This window comes from Antedon mediterranea, chromosome 8 (genome assembly GCF_964355755.1).
Source record: "Antedon mediterranea chromosome 8, ecAntMedi1.1, whole genome shotgun sequence".
In the NCBI taxonomy this organism is placed as follows: Eukaryota; Metazoa; Echinodermata; class Crinoidea; order Comatulida; family Antedonidae; genus Antedon; species Antedon mediterranea.
The window spans coordinates 7,645,119-7,658,005 of record NC_092677.1 but is presented as its reverse complement, the minus strand read 5'-3'; the positions used below and the strand labels follow the sequence as shown (position 1 = coordinate 7,658,005).

General features: G+C 34.5%; 1 protein-coding gene across 3 annotated transcripts in view; it reads right to left on the bottom strand.

The window, feature by feature from the left end:
* The window catches only part of LOC140056733 (uncharacterized), a 35,900-nt gene extending 25,348 nt beyond the window's left edge, over positions 1–10,552 (bottom strand). For all 3 annotated transcript variants that reach the window (XR_011846810.1, XM_072102208.1, XM_072102207.1), the window contains exon 1: positions 10,457–10,552. Coding sequence is in view for 2 of the 3 variants with exons in the window: in XM_072102208.1 (XP_071958309.1) it covers positions 10,457–10,458 (2 nt within the window). In the remaining variant the exon portion in view is untranslated. The remainder of the gene's footprint in view (positions 1–10,456) is intronic.
* Between the last annotated feature and the right edge of the window lie 2,335 nt (positions 10,553–12,887).

Sequence of the window (12,887 nt, the reverse complement as noted above, 5' to 3'; positions counted from 1 at the left end):
CCCTGACGGATGATAAGTATTAATTGTCATCCGTCAGGGCACCTAAATAGTTAACATACACGTTGTTAATTCACTGTGTAACGTAGTGCCCTGACGGATGATAAGTATTAATTGTCATCCGTCAGGGCACCTATATAGTTAACATACATGACGTTGTTAATTCACTATGAATCTGGTAGTGCCCTGACGGATGATAAGTATTAATTGTCATCCGTCAGGGCACCTATATAGTTAACATACATTACGTTGTTAATTCACTATGAATCTGGTAGTGCCCTGACGGATGATAAGTATTAATTGTCATCCGTCAGGGCACCTATAAAGTTAACATATCATGTTGTTAATTCACTGTGTAACTGGTAGTGCCCTGACGGATGATAAGGATTAATTGTCATCCGTCAGGGCACCTATATAGTTAACATACACGTTATTAATTCACTCTGTGTAACTGGCAGTGCCCTGACGGATGATAGGTATTAATTGTCATCCGTCAGGGCACGTATATAGTTAACATACACGTTGTTAATTCACTGTGTAACGTAGTGTCCTTACGGATGATAAGTATTAATTGTCATCCGTCAGGGCATCTATAAAGCTAACATTATCATGTTGTTAATTCACTGTGTAGGTCTAAACTGGTAGTGCCCTGACGGATGATAAGGATTAATTGTCATCCGTCAGGGCACCTATATAGTTAACATACACGTTATTAATTCACTCTGTGTAACTGGTAGTGCCCTGACGGATGATAAGTATTAATTGTCGTCCGTCAGGGCACCTATATAGTTAACATACACGTTGTTAATTCACTATGTATGTAACGTAGTGCCCTGACGGATGATGAGTATTAATTGTCATCTGTCAGGGCACCTATATAGTTAACATACACGTTGTTAATTCACTATGAATCTGGTAGTGCCCTGACGGATGATAAGGATTAATTGTCATCCGTCAGGGCACCTATATAGTTAACATATCATGTTGTTAATTCACTGTGTAACTGGTAGTGCCCTGACGGATGATAAGGATTAATTGTCATCCGTCAGGGCACCTATAGTTAACATACACGTTATTAATTCACTCTGTGTAACAATTAATACCTATCATCCGTCAGGGCACTACGTTACACAGTGAATTAACAACGTGTATGTTAACTATAGGTGCCCTGACGGATGACAATTAATACTTATCATCCGTCAGGGCACTACCAGTTACACAGAGTGAATTAACAACGTGTATGTTAACTATATAGGTGCCCTGACGGATGACAATTAATACTTATCATCCGTCAGGGCACTACCAGTTACACAGAGTGAATTAATAACGTGTATGTTAACTATATAGGTGCCCTGACGGATGAAAATTAATACTTATCATCCGTCAGGGCACTACCAGATTAGTGAATTAACAACGTGTATGTTAACTATATAGGTGCCCTAACGGATGACAATTAATACTTTTCATCCGTCAGGCACTACCAGTTTCACAGTGAATTAGCAACGTGTATGTTATAACTATAGGTGCCCTGACGGATGACAATTAATACTTATCATCCGTCAGGGCACTACCAGTTACACAGAATGAATTAAAAACGTGTATGTTAACGGAAAACAACGTGTATGTTAACTATATAGGTGCCCTGACGGATGACAATTAATACTTATCATCCGTCAGGGAACTACCAGATTCATAGTGAATTCAGACCTTCGTTCATATCGATATAACCGAACAACGTATGCTAACTTACTCAGTGCATGTAGCTAACTCAGCACTGAGCTAACTAGGTGCCGTGACGCAATAAAATTACTAAATTAAAATTTTGCAGCAGTACGGTAAAATTATGATTCATGGTTTTGTAGTGGAATTGCATGAAAATTACAAAGGTAAAACGAGAACAACTTTCACCATCGCGTTGCACTTACACTGTAATAATCGAATAATTGTGCAAATGGTAAAATACGATCTATAATTTGTGGTCCATCTATCCAAGGAATTAATTGCGCATGCGTAAAATAAATAGGTGCCCTGACGGATGACATTTAGACTCTTCCGCTTTGGAAGGCGGCCGCTTCGACCATACTCCGTTTCAACCAAAGATCCTATATACTGAAGATGGGACACTCTCGGAATTTTACGTGCAATTCATGTAACACACATGGAGCTCATTTTATAGGGCGCCCCCTCGCTCAAACAAGTAGATTTATGGATCAGATATGTCTACTTTATTGTAACTGAATACTCAATTTTTTTCATCACAATAATTGCGGTAATGTGTGATTAAATTATAATGATAGACTTATTTCCTGTACTTTGTATATCTATTTGTTTAATTACTGAATATTGTTGTTATTATTGAAAGTTTATCATCATCCTCAAAATCATCATCTAGGAGTAATCAGGGAGACTCACATCACTACTACTTATTTATGCGAGTCGGTCCCTCTGGTATTAACACTAAGCGCATCGTATTCCGTTTTTGTTCTTGATGTGTTGTTCTTTTTCATCCAGCAGCAAAACCGTGCAGATTAGGAAATTATATTAGTCAAATAGTGTGTTATAAACAATTAAAAAAGAACAAGAAGTCACTTTTTAAAATCACTACTTCGACTATTTTACTGCAGTAATTTTTCGGAATATATTTATAAACAATTATAGGCTTAAGCCTACAGGCATGATATGAAACAGATTATGATAGTCAATTCTGAGACAATTCATACTAGGCATACATGTACCCATCATTCGCCATGACATTCATTTATTATTATAATTTATTTAAAACCTGAAATAACAATTAGTTATGTTATAGTAGTCTCAGTTAAAAATTAACTCAATAACTATTGCGAAATGATGCACGGGCCACTCAGAAGAAATATAAAAAATGTAGAAACATTGAAATAAAATCATCATATTTACAATTATACAATCATCATACCAGACCGTCGTAAATGATCATCATTTCTAGCCGATAATGCACAGACCGGAGCGCGTACAGACCTCCTACAACTTTACCATACCTCATAAATGTGATACTTTAATTAATTTTTTACTCTTCTTCTTATCACTGATTATGTCTCTGTTGAAGAATATGCGTAGGTTTACGTACGTTTCAATTAGCAATGTTTCAATTGCTGGTGAACAAAGATGCAACTTCATACCAAATCTATGTAACATGGTAGCGATTTTTAACTTTATTTTTCTGCTGATGTTTGATGTATGTAAGTATTTGTTAAAGTCTAGTTAGAAACAAAAATCTTTTCACAGATAGATAGGACATTAACTACTTGGTGTGGTGGATTTGGGACATCAAATATTGTAGGGAATGCATTCCATACAATCTTTTTGCAGTATTTGAGATTCTTCGAAATGAATATTGCACAAGTGGCAATTACGGTGTAAATAGGAACTTGGTTTCGTTTTCAATCCGCGCGTCGTGTGTTCTGGGCCCATTTTGCACACCTGTAAATTAATAATTGTCTAGTGAGTTTTTGCTTTATCATAATTAACGTTTACGTAATTATAGGACGTCTGCGTGCATGCTAATTGATTTTCAAATTGGTTAGGGCCTAAAATCAAATACTTAAGCCTAACCTAAAACCACTAACTAACTAACTAACGGTTGAATTTCATAAATATTAAGTATAAGATTCAATTAAAAATTGTTTGTTAGGGCTACTCAACGGATAAGTAATATAACCAGGGAACAATACAAATAGTGTATAATGTAAAAAGAGGGACTAGGCCTACATCGACATGCCAATGTAGTCTTTCGACCAAATTTTTACTTATATGCCAACAATTGTAATGATATATATTTGGTCAATAAATGTTTCTTGAATTGAAAGTTTTAAAAATTGTTTGTTAAGGGTACTAAATTTTAAAGGATAAGTAATATAACCAGGTAACAGTGAAATTAGTGTAATTTCACTGTTTATATAACTAATGTACTAGTAGCAGCCTAATAATGATATTAATAATCATTTCATACGTTTAAATAATAATTATTAATAATAGGTCTACCTAGCCTAGTTTATTAATATATGTATAAATTGAATACAGTAAAGTAAGATTAGTCCCCAGGCCTACATAGCATATGTTAAGATGTAGCCTAGGCTACTTATTTAATTACATAAACTTACCTGTTCTTGTCTTTGGGAAAATTGTAAAGCTTAAGTTCTGGGTTGACCTTTGAATTGCTTTTACAATTAATTGCAGCACAGTACATCCCTCCACTTTTTCTCTTTTCATTCATTGTTTCTTAACCATACAAACTTTGGCGCGACTCCTCAATCCCATTTTCTAAAGAATACTGCGATCATCGTCACGCAAAAGTTCGTTACTTGTTTAAGCGAGGGGGCGCACACTATAATTTGACGCTTCTAAAGTGTTACGTGTAAACGCGGGTAGTGTCACATCTTTAGTATATTATAAGATCTTTGGTTTCAACGTACCCCGTATGCACAACCAACTTCTGTTCCTGCCTAGAAAAAAAAATGACGACTCGCACGGCTAAACACAATGCAGTGATTAAACAAGTAATAATATGTCTTTTTAAACCTATACTAGAAAAAATAGTAAACACTATATTCTAGGAGTTATTTATAATAAAGTGACGTCACTAATAATTACTTTGAGGTGTTAAAATTAATAAAATAGTGATATTTCTTGAGTTAATAATCAAAATTCGCTGATACTGTACTTGGTAAATAGCTTGTATACGGTGATAGGGTTGCTATGGTATTTAAAACTTTCGCCCAATTTGTTCGTATCGAAAATAAACGACCCAGTTTCAATGTGCCCTTGTTTCAAAGCTCCCCGGTCTCCCCTATACTAAAAATAATTCTCCTATAAACGTACCCTAGCTGATTACGTACCTCACTTATGATGTTGCTGATGCTCTCATAATTTTAAAATGATGAGAGCCTCAGAGTAAGACGTGTAATAAACACGATAAATTATATATTGACACAATAATCTATAAATCGTATTGGGTTTTGTTTTTTATAGAATATTATTAAAATGTAAAATGAAAATAAATAAATATGCACTGTTATGTCAGCTGAAACCAGGCAATATAATTAATATTAATGTTAGAAATTGCTACGTTATGAACCCCCGTAGTTAAAGTGGAACATCCGAAATGCCACCAGTCTGGGACTACAGTACTGTATATTTATTGGTCAAACAGGGATTTCAACTCCCTGGTCAAACACTTACACCGATTTAATACATTCATTCATTCATTCTTTCTTGGAGATCCAAGAAACATTTATTATATATGGCCTTTGGCCCAAATAATATACAATGTAATACAATATTAAATAAATATCAGTTGAGTGCGTTTAAAAATTCTGTTCTACGTTTAAATGAAAAAAATAAATATTTTCCAAGTTTAAAAATAAGATCAGTATTTGTGGCAGACATAAGATAAATATATTTTAATTTAGTTGGGTTGTTTGTATAAAAGGAAAACATATATTTAGTTCTAATATCTGAATAAAATGGACAAACTAAAGTGAAATGATATTCATCTTCAATTGATTGTAAAGCACATAATTTGCATAATCTTTCATTTCTATTTATACAATTCCATCTTCCTTTTTCAATTCTAAAATTCCTAGTCGTATCTTAGTCATAATTTGTCTACACAATACAATACACCTCTATTTTTCGAATGGAATAACCTACTAAAAAGACCGGTACCTAAACTGCACGTGGATCTTTAATGTTTAGCAAGCAGCACTAAGCCACACACAAACACACGGTGTCAGATGAAATCGGTCGCGATAAAATCAACATCCGCCGCTAGACGCCTTTTATCATACTAGTTAGGCTACGTTTGATATCGGTCGCGTTTTATTTTGGTCACGCTAATTTGTATGGGGTGCACTAGATACACATTATCGCCGTTTCTATGTGTTTTTAATAAAAACGCTCATTATGTTTTTGTTCATTTTGAATTCTAATTATACTATTGACGATTTTTTTTAAACCTCGATCGGTACTAGGCCTCCTGGCCTTTTATAAGTGGAGCTAGCTCCGCAGAAAATTTCAATTTTTCATACATTTCAACTGTTTATAAAATTGTTTTCAATACGTACGATTTTCTTTAAAAATCACGCGGCCTTTTCCTTAATAATAATAAAATACCAATAAAATGTACATAACGGTAGAAAACTGTAATAAAGTACGCTTTTAAGAACAATCTTCAGAATCTTCAGAATGATGACTGGACATCGCTGATTTCAGCACTATAATCCAGTGTGTTTGCAGTTTACGGTACGCCACGTGTGCTCAGTTTTATTTATTTATCTATGAACTTTTTATGAATTTATCAATCTGCTCAACGCTCAAAATACTCCGTTAAAAACTAACACAATATTTCACTTCATCTCGGTATGGATGCCGAGAACTCGATTATAAACTATAATGGAACGGATTTACAAACGATACACTAGGGCTATCGGGACAAACGTAAAATAGACCCGATCGTCTCTATGATGGCCCCGATTGTCCTTGGCCCCGATCGTCTGTTCACCTTGGCACCCAAACTGACTCGGCCTTACCCGTACGTAGTACCCATCCCATGGGCCATGACAGGATGCCCTCCAATCAGGCCTAAGCTTCCATATCGCTTTACTAATCTGAAATACCAGTCTTGTTTTGTAGAGGATTTTGTGAAGTTCTTCACAATTCTTAATGTGCGAGAAAAAACGGGGCGTAACGACCAAGCCTTTTCGAAACCATGAATAAGCCTAGACATAAATTCAAGCCTAGCTAGCTAGGCTGAGTAAACGGCCTAGCTAGCTAGGCCTAGCTCAAAATTAATAAGTAATTTGATGAAGATTATTATGCTGTTGTTGGACAGTGCAACTAATGATGTTCATAGTATGTAAATTATACTGAAATTTTTATCTGAAATATTACTTGTATAATTGTTTGTCATTTCATTACACCAAACGCGTTCACCGGCGACTAAAACGTCAGTCGTCAAGTGAAACGCGTTTCACGACGTATTGTAAACTAATAAGTTACTGAAAAGTGTAATAATGTATTAAAAAACACTATTTTCTGACCGATTTTCTGACCATTTGAGGCATATAGACGTTCCAGAACGTATGGTTATTAGTAATAAAGACGCCATCTTCACCTGGCCATGGACAACGATCGTACGTGTTTCTTTCCATGATTTGACACGCAAAGTGCGTGTTTTTTTTTTAAAGGGAATCCCCATCAGCAAGATAACGTAGTTAGAGGAAACAGCTGCACGGTCATAGAATGCGCAGCTCCGATATGGTTTATTCGGGGGTTCAGTAACTCGCCGATTAACCATTCGCATTATGATCATTTTACTAAAGACTATTTTAAACATTAGAAATAAAAATGTACACGTGATTTACCACAACAATAGGCACTACACTTAATAATATCCAACATAACGGACATAAATAAAATATAAATAAAAATGTGATCGAATAATGGATATGATATATCTGCCACAGTATGCATAAGTATAACAATGGATACACTGGCTTTACAGGCGATACGTTGTAAAAATTGTTTTGCATAATAAGACACAGACATATATATATATATATATATATATATCCAATCGAGTTCGAACAATACCATGAAAGCCCCAGTGGTCTAATGGTTAGGACATCTGCATATCAAGCAGGCGGTCACGTCCGAGTTCGAGTCTCGGTTGGGGCGACTTTTTCTCATTCTCACAGATTTCCTCATCTTTATCGTTTCAAATTAATTAATTAAATTTCAGTATATCACCGGGCGGTTTAGAATTAATGTTCATTGCCTGATGTGTTTATATATAGGTGTATAAAAGTATCTCTTCGGAGATCCCGCCTCGTGAATAAAAATACTGAAAGATGAGGGCGTATCAATTTGATCTCTGTTGCGCGTGCGTACAACTGAGGACTAGTGCTGTTCCGCCGTACCACGCCGAGAATGTTAAAGAGTCGTTATCCAATCGAGTTCGAACAATACCATGAAAGTCCCAGTGGTCTAATGGTTAGGACATCTGCATATCAAGCAGGCGGTCCGAGTTCGAGTCTCGGTTGGGGCGACTTTTTCTCATTCTCACAGATTTCCTCATCTTTATCGTTTCAAATTAATTAATTAAATTTCAGTATATCACCGGGCGGTTTAGAATTAATGTTCATTGCCTGATGTGTTTATATATATATATAAAGGCAAATTACTGAAAAAAAATGACAATGCTGTGGGTATCAGTGGCTGGATCTCAATGGAGATACAAAAATAAAAAGCGAAAAGCTAAATCAAAACGATAAAGTAAACAGCCAGAAAAGTTAGCATATATATATATATATCCGAGACCTGTAAAATAAAAAAAAAACAATTTCATTTGATAATAAATATTTATTAAACAAATAAAAAATATCCATCAAGTTCCTAAAAGATATCTTTTATATCTATATATTATAAACGAAGACAATGTATATCCCGCTCTCGCATGCATCCCGCTCCATACAAAATAGCGCGACCGATATCATCAAAAGTATTGTAACGAAAATCCGCTCTCGGGTTTGTTCCCTTTTGGGGGGAAGGGTCTGCGGTACCACGGTACACTCGAATAAAACAAACAAATCAATTACAATTACTGGAATGACCTCCTTTATTCTTCTTTGATTCCAAATTATTGGTAACAACCAATTATAATAATTAATTAGATTAGTTCTGCTATTACGCCGGACTTGAAACAACAGCGCAACCACCAGTAATGACGTAACTTCCAATAGTAGCGTAACCACCAACCACGGTGTAACCTCCAACAGCAACGTAACCACCAACAATGGCGTAACCTCCAACCAGCAACGTAACCACCAACAATGTGTAACCTCCACAGCAACGTAACCTCCAACAATGGTGTAACCTCCACAGCAACGTAACCTCCAACAATGGTGTAACCTCCACCAGTGGCGTATCCAGTAGGAGGCCGGCCCCCCCCCCCCCCCTGATTTCGTGTCGTCGGCACATCATCGCGTCCGTCGGCAAACAAAGGTGCCGGGAAAAAAAAAACTACTGTATTATTCGGACAATAATTGAACTGTAAACATAATTCTTTTGAGTGTTTGTTTATTTACATATCATATCATTGATCGCTTCAGATCAACTATTTTTATTTTCATTACATCTAACGAAACACGTAAAAAATGTGGTCAAAATATCGTACTACCTAGCACGTACGTACGGCCGTACGCGGTAGATTGTTTACTCAAAAGTCTTTGACCTTACCCTATTCAACCTTGTTTTTGCAGTTGAGCTTCTCATGACCTGGGATTTGTATGTCTTCCTACGCTAAGATTATATAGTTCCACATGCCATGTGCTTTTTTGTCTAATATTTATTATAAGTGCCAAAAACCTGTTTTTTTCTCGATATGAGGCCTTTATTATTCAAAATTTTTAAAGAAAAAGCACACATACCATAAAAAATATTCATGTATTTCATTTTTGGAACAGAATATTCCGTGAGGCTCCCCCCCCCCCCCCCCCCATTTTGGGATATGATGTCATCGTAAGCCAATCAAAGCTGAGCTTTCTCGCGATTGGCATTGCTCACGGTTGAATGATTTTGAATTCTGGCTGATTTGATTGGTGGATGCGAATCACCCGCAGCGGAATGTTTTCTCTCGCGCGTGTACCATGAATCTCTCTGATCGTTACTACACAAAGTTAGAGCAATGAATTTGCCCGAATTCCGTTAAGTAAACAACTTTATATATTTTATAAGCATTTAATAGCATGTTTTATTGATATTTCCAATGGTGATATATAAAATAAATTACTAAAAAACGTAATTATATGTAATTATTTTAACCAAAAATGGCGTAGTTAATAGAATTGTCGACTGGGGCCGTAAATTGTTTTACTTCTTTCGTGGCTAAAAACGATCATTTTCGGCGATGTTTTAGACCCTATATTTCGAAAACTACAAATCAGATTTTCCTAATTTTTTTTATTTTATTTTTTGTTCAGTATATTACACAGTGTTAGTGTTATAGATTCATTTTACTATTATGAGAGCTTGTGTGAAAGTTTTACTATTAGCTCGCGGTTTGTAAATGTAAATTGTATTGTATTGTCACGCATCAGTGAGCTGACTTTACCGAATACCGAAGAGAGTCGATTGAGTCCGAAACGAACCGATGGAGGAACTCTCGTACGGAAAAAAAAATCGCATCCTGCCCAACTCTGCCTCCATCTGCCGCCCTCTATATATTTCTTCAACCCCAAAATCATTACAGTATTATAGCTCTAGCGGCGTGCCATACAAAATACTGTAGCGGAAGTTGATGTTTTTATCGCGACCGATTTCATCATAACTGTAAACCTGTAAAACTAAATACAGAACCTTGCCCTAACCCTACTAACTAGTAGCCTACTTACAGATAATATGAATAGTGGACCTATTAACTTACATTCTATTTATATTTACCCAGTTTACGTATTATTACCACATACTATGCGAAGCTTTGGTACAGTACTGACTTCCTTGACTGTTTACTACTACGAATACTACCACAACTGATGCGATTGACGCATTTCGCGGAAAAAAGATTGGTTTTTTCCAATATCAAATTTACACCTAAAGTAGTCTACTTTTTGTTAACCTATTTAAGATAATTATTTTTTTTGAAATAAAATTCTCCATAAATCGTGGGCGTCAATTTTGAGAATTTATCGGTTTGTGCTCTATATGTTACTACTACATCAATGTTTGTTAAGTGATTTGGTTGTGACGTCATGACCTCCCGCGAACTTCGCAATCGGCCGCCGTCAACATTAGGCCGTGGGCTGAACACTGAAAAGTGGCTTAGTTTTTTAGTTTCGTGGTGACCCTCTGGCAGCTACCTCATCTTTTGTAGAATTGTTCTACACATATATCTTATCATAAAAACCAAACTCGCCAGTGAAAAAAGTTGCACATTAATTAATTAGAACGATTTTAAGATTATTAAATAAAAACATGCGCCCTCTATTGCCAAAATGTAAAACTCCCTATTCTTTTGCATTATACAATATCTTTGTTTGTCAATAGAGGGCGCATTTTTATAAATTAAATAAGCTCACAATACAGCAGTAAGACATAGCAGTACCACAGATACTGTATTATATATTACATTGGAAGTTGTTGATTTTGTATCAAAACGTTAAATTAATATAAAATAGAGTATGTATCAAAACGTTATAAATTATAAAATAGAGTGGAAACGTGATTGAAAAGGATTATTTTATATCAATTTTAAAGAACAAACATAAAGATGATTTTTATGTCAATGTATTGTGTGTATAATAATTGTAAAATACTATAGACAACCTTTATTTATATACTCATCACATTTATTAGAGACTTGGTAACATAAATACTATATACCAAGTTACAATTATCATAAAATTAATAAATTTTACTTGGATATTGCATATATTATTACAGGATATTACGAACAGTTTTTTAAAAACACCATCAAAAAGATATGTTATGTATAGCATGTTAATTTTTTATGATAATATATTTATTAATATTAATATTTATTTCTACACAAATAAAAGAACATTATTAGGTGAATATCAATTTAACATGAGTTGCTAAAATGTATAAAGTAATCATAATTAGTACTATGAAGTACAATGCATTAATTACAATATATTGGTAAAAATGGCGTTTGTAATATTAAAGTACAAGATGTATGGAAAAAAAATCAATAAGTAATAGATATAATATTATATATATTTTTTTGTAATTTGTTAATGCTATAGAATATTTCCTAATTAAATTATTTTATATATTACATGCACAATAAAGAAATAACAGTCAGCTCGAGCTCTCAGTATTTAAGGAGCCGGTGTAAGATTGAAATGTGTCCAGCAAGCATTGGATAGTGTCCAGTTGCATGTTTCAACTGGTTCGTGGGCGTTTTTCAACAATTAATGCTGTCCGGCCCGTTTAATAATGTCTGACCCATGGATTGAAATGCGTCCACTATTAAATACTGTATCATACGTTTTATGATAGGTGGTTGGGATTTGAGAGTCAGGTTTTGATCACGCATGCACTTGTCTTGTCTTCTTTTAATAACCAATAATACTTAATGATGCAAAACTAGTTTTTTTTTCTAATTAAAGATCGCTTTGCCTAAACACCTCCAATTAGGGACCATTATATTATTTGGTATGTGAAAAGACAAGAAGAATAAATAATTGTTAAGTATGTGACAAAAACATGTAAACGAAGTGGTCCTCTTCCAATTAAAAATCACTTTACCTAAAACACCTCCAATTAGCGACCATTATATTATTTAGTATTAATAAAGCAAGAAGAATATATAGTTATTAATTATATGACAAAAAAAACAAGTAATTGTACTGGTCCTCTTTCAATAAAGGACCACTTTACTTAAAACACCTCCAATTAGCGACCATTTTATTAATTGGTAGGAGTAAATAATACATAGTTTAATATTAATTAATAATTATGATAGTGACAAAATTAAATGATTGTACTGGTCCGCTTCCAATTAAAGATCACTTTACTTTAAAACACCTCCAATTAGCGACCATTTTATTAATTGGTAGGAGTATATAATACATAGTTTAATATTAATTAATAATTATGATAGTGACAAAATTAAGTGATTGTACTGGTCCTCTTCCAATTATAGATCACTTTACTTAAAGACACCTCCAATTAGCGACCATTATATTATTTAGTATGAATGAAAAAGAATACATAGTTTTAATTTTGTGACAAAAACAGTAATATTGTATTGGTCCTCTTCCATTAAAGACCACTTTACTTATAGACACCTCCAATTAGCAACCACTTATTAATTGGTAAGAGTAAAGACAAGA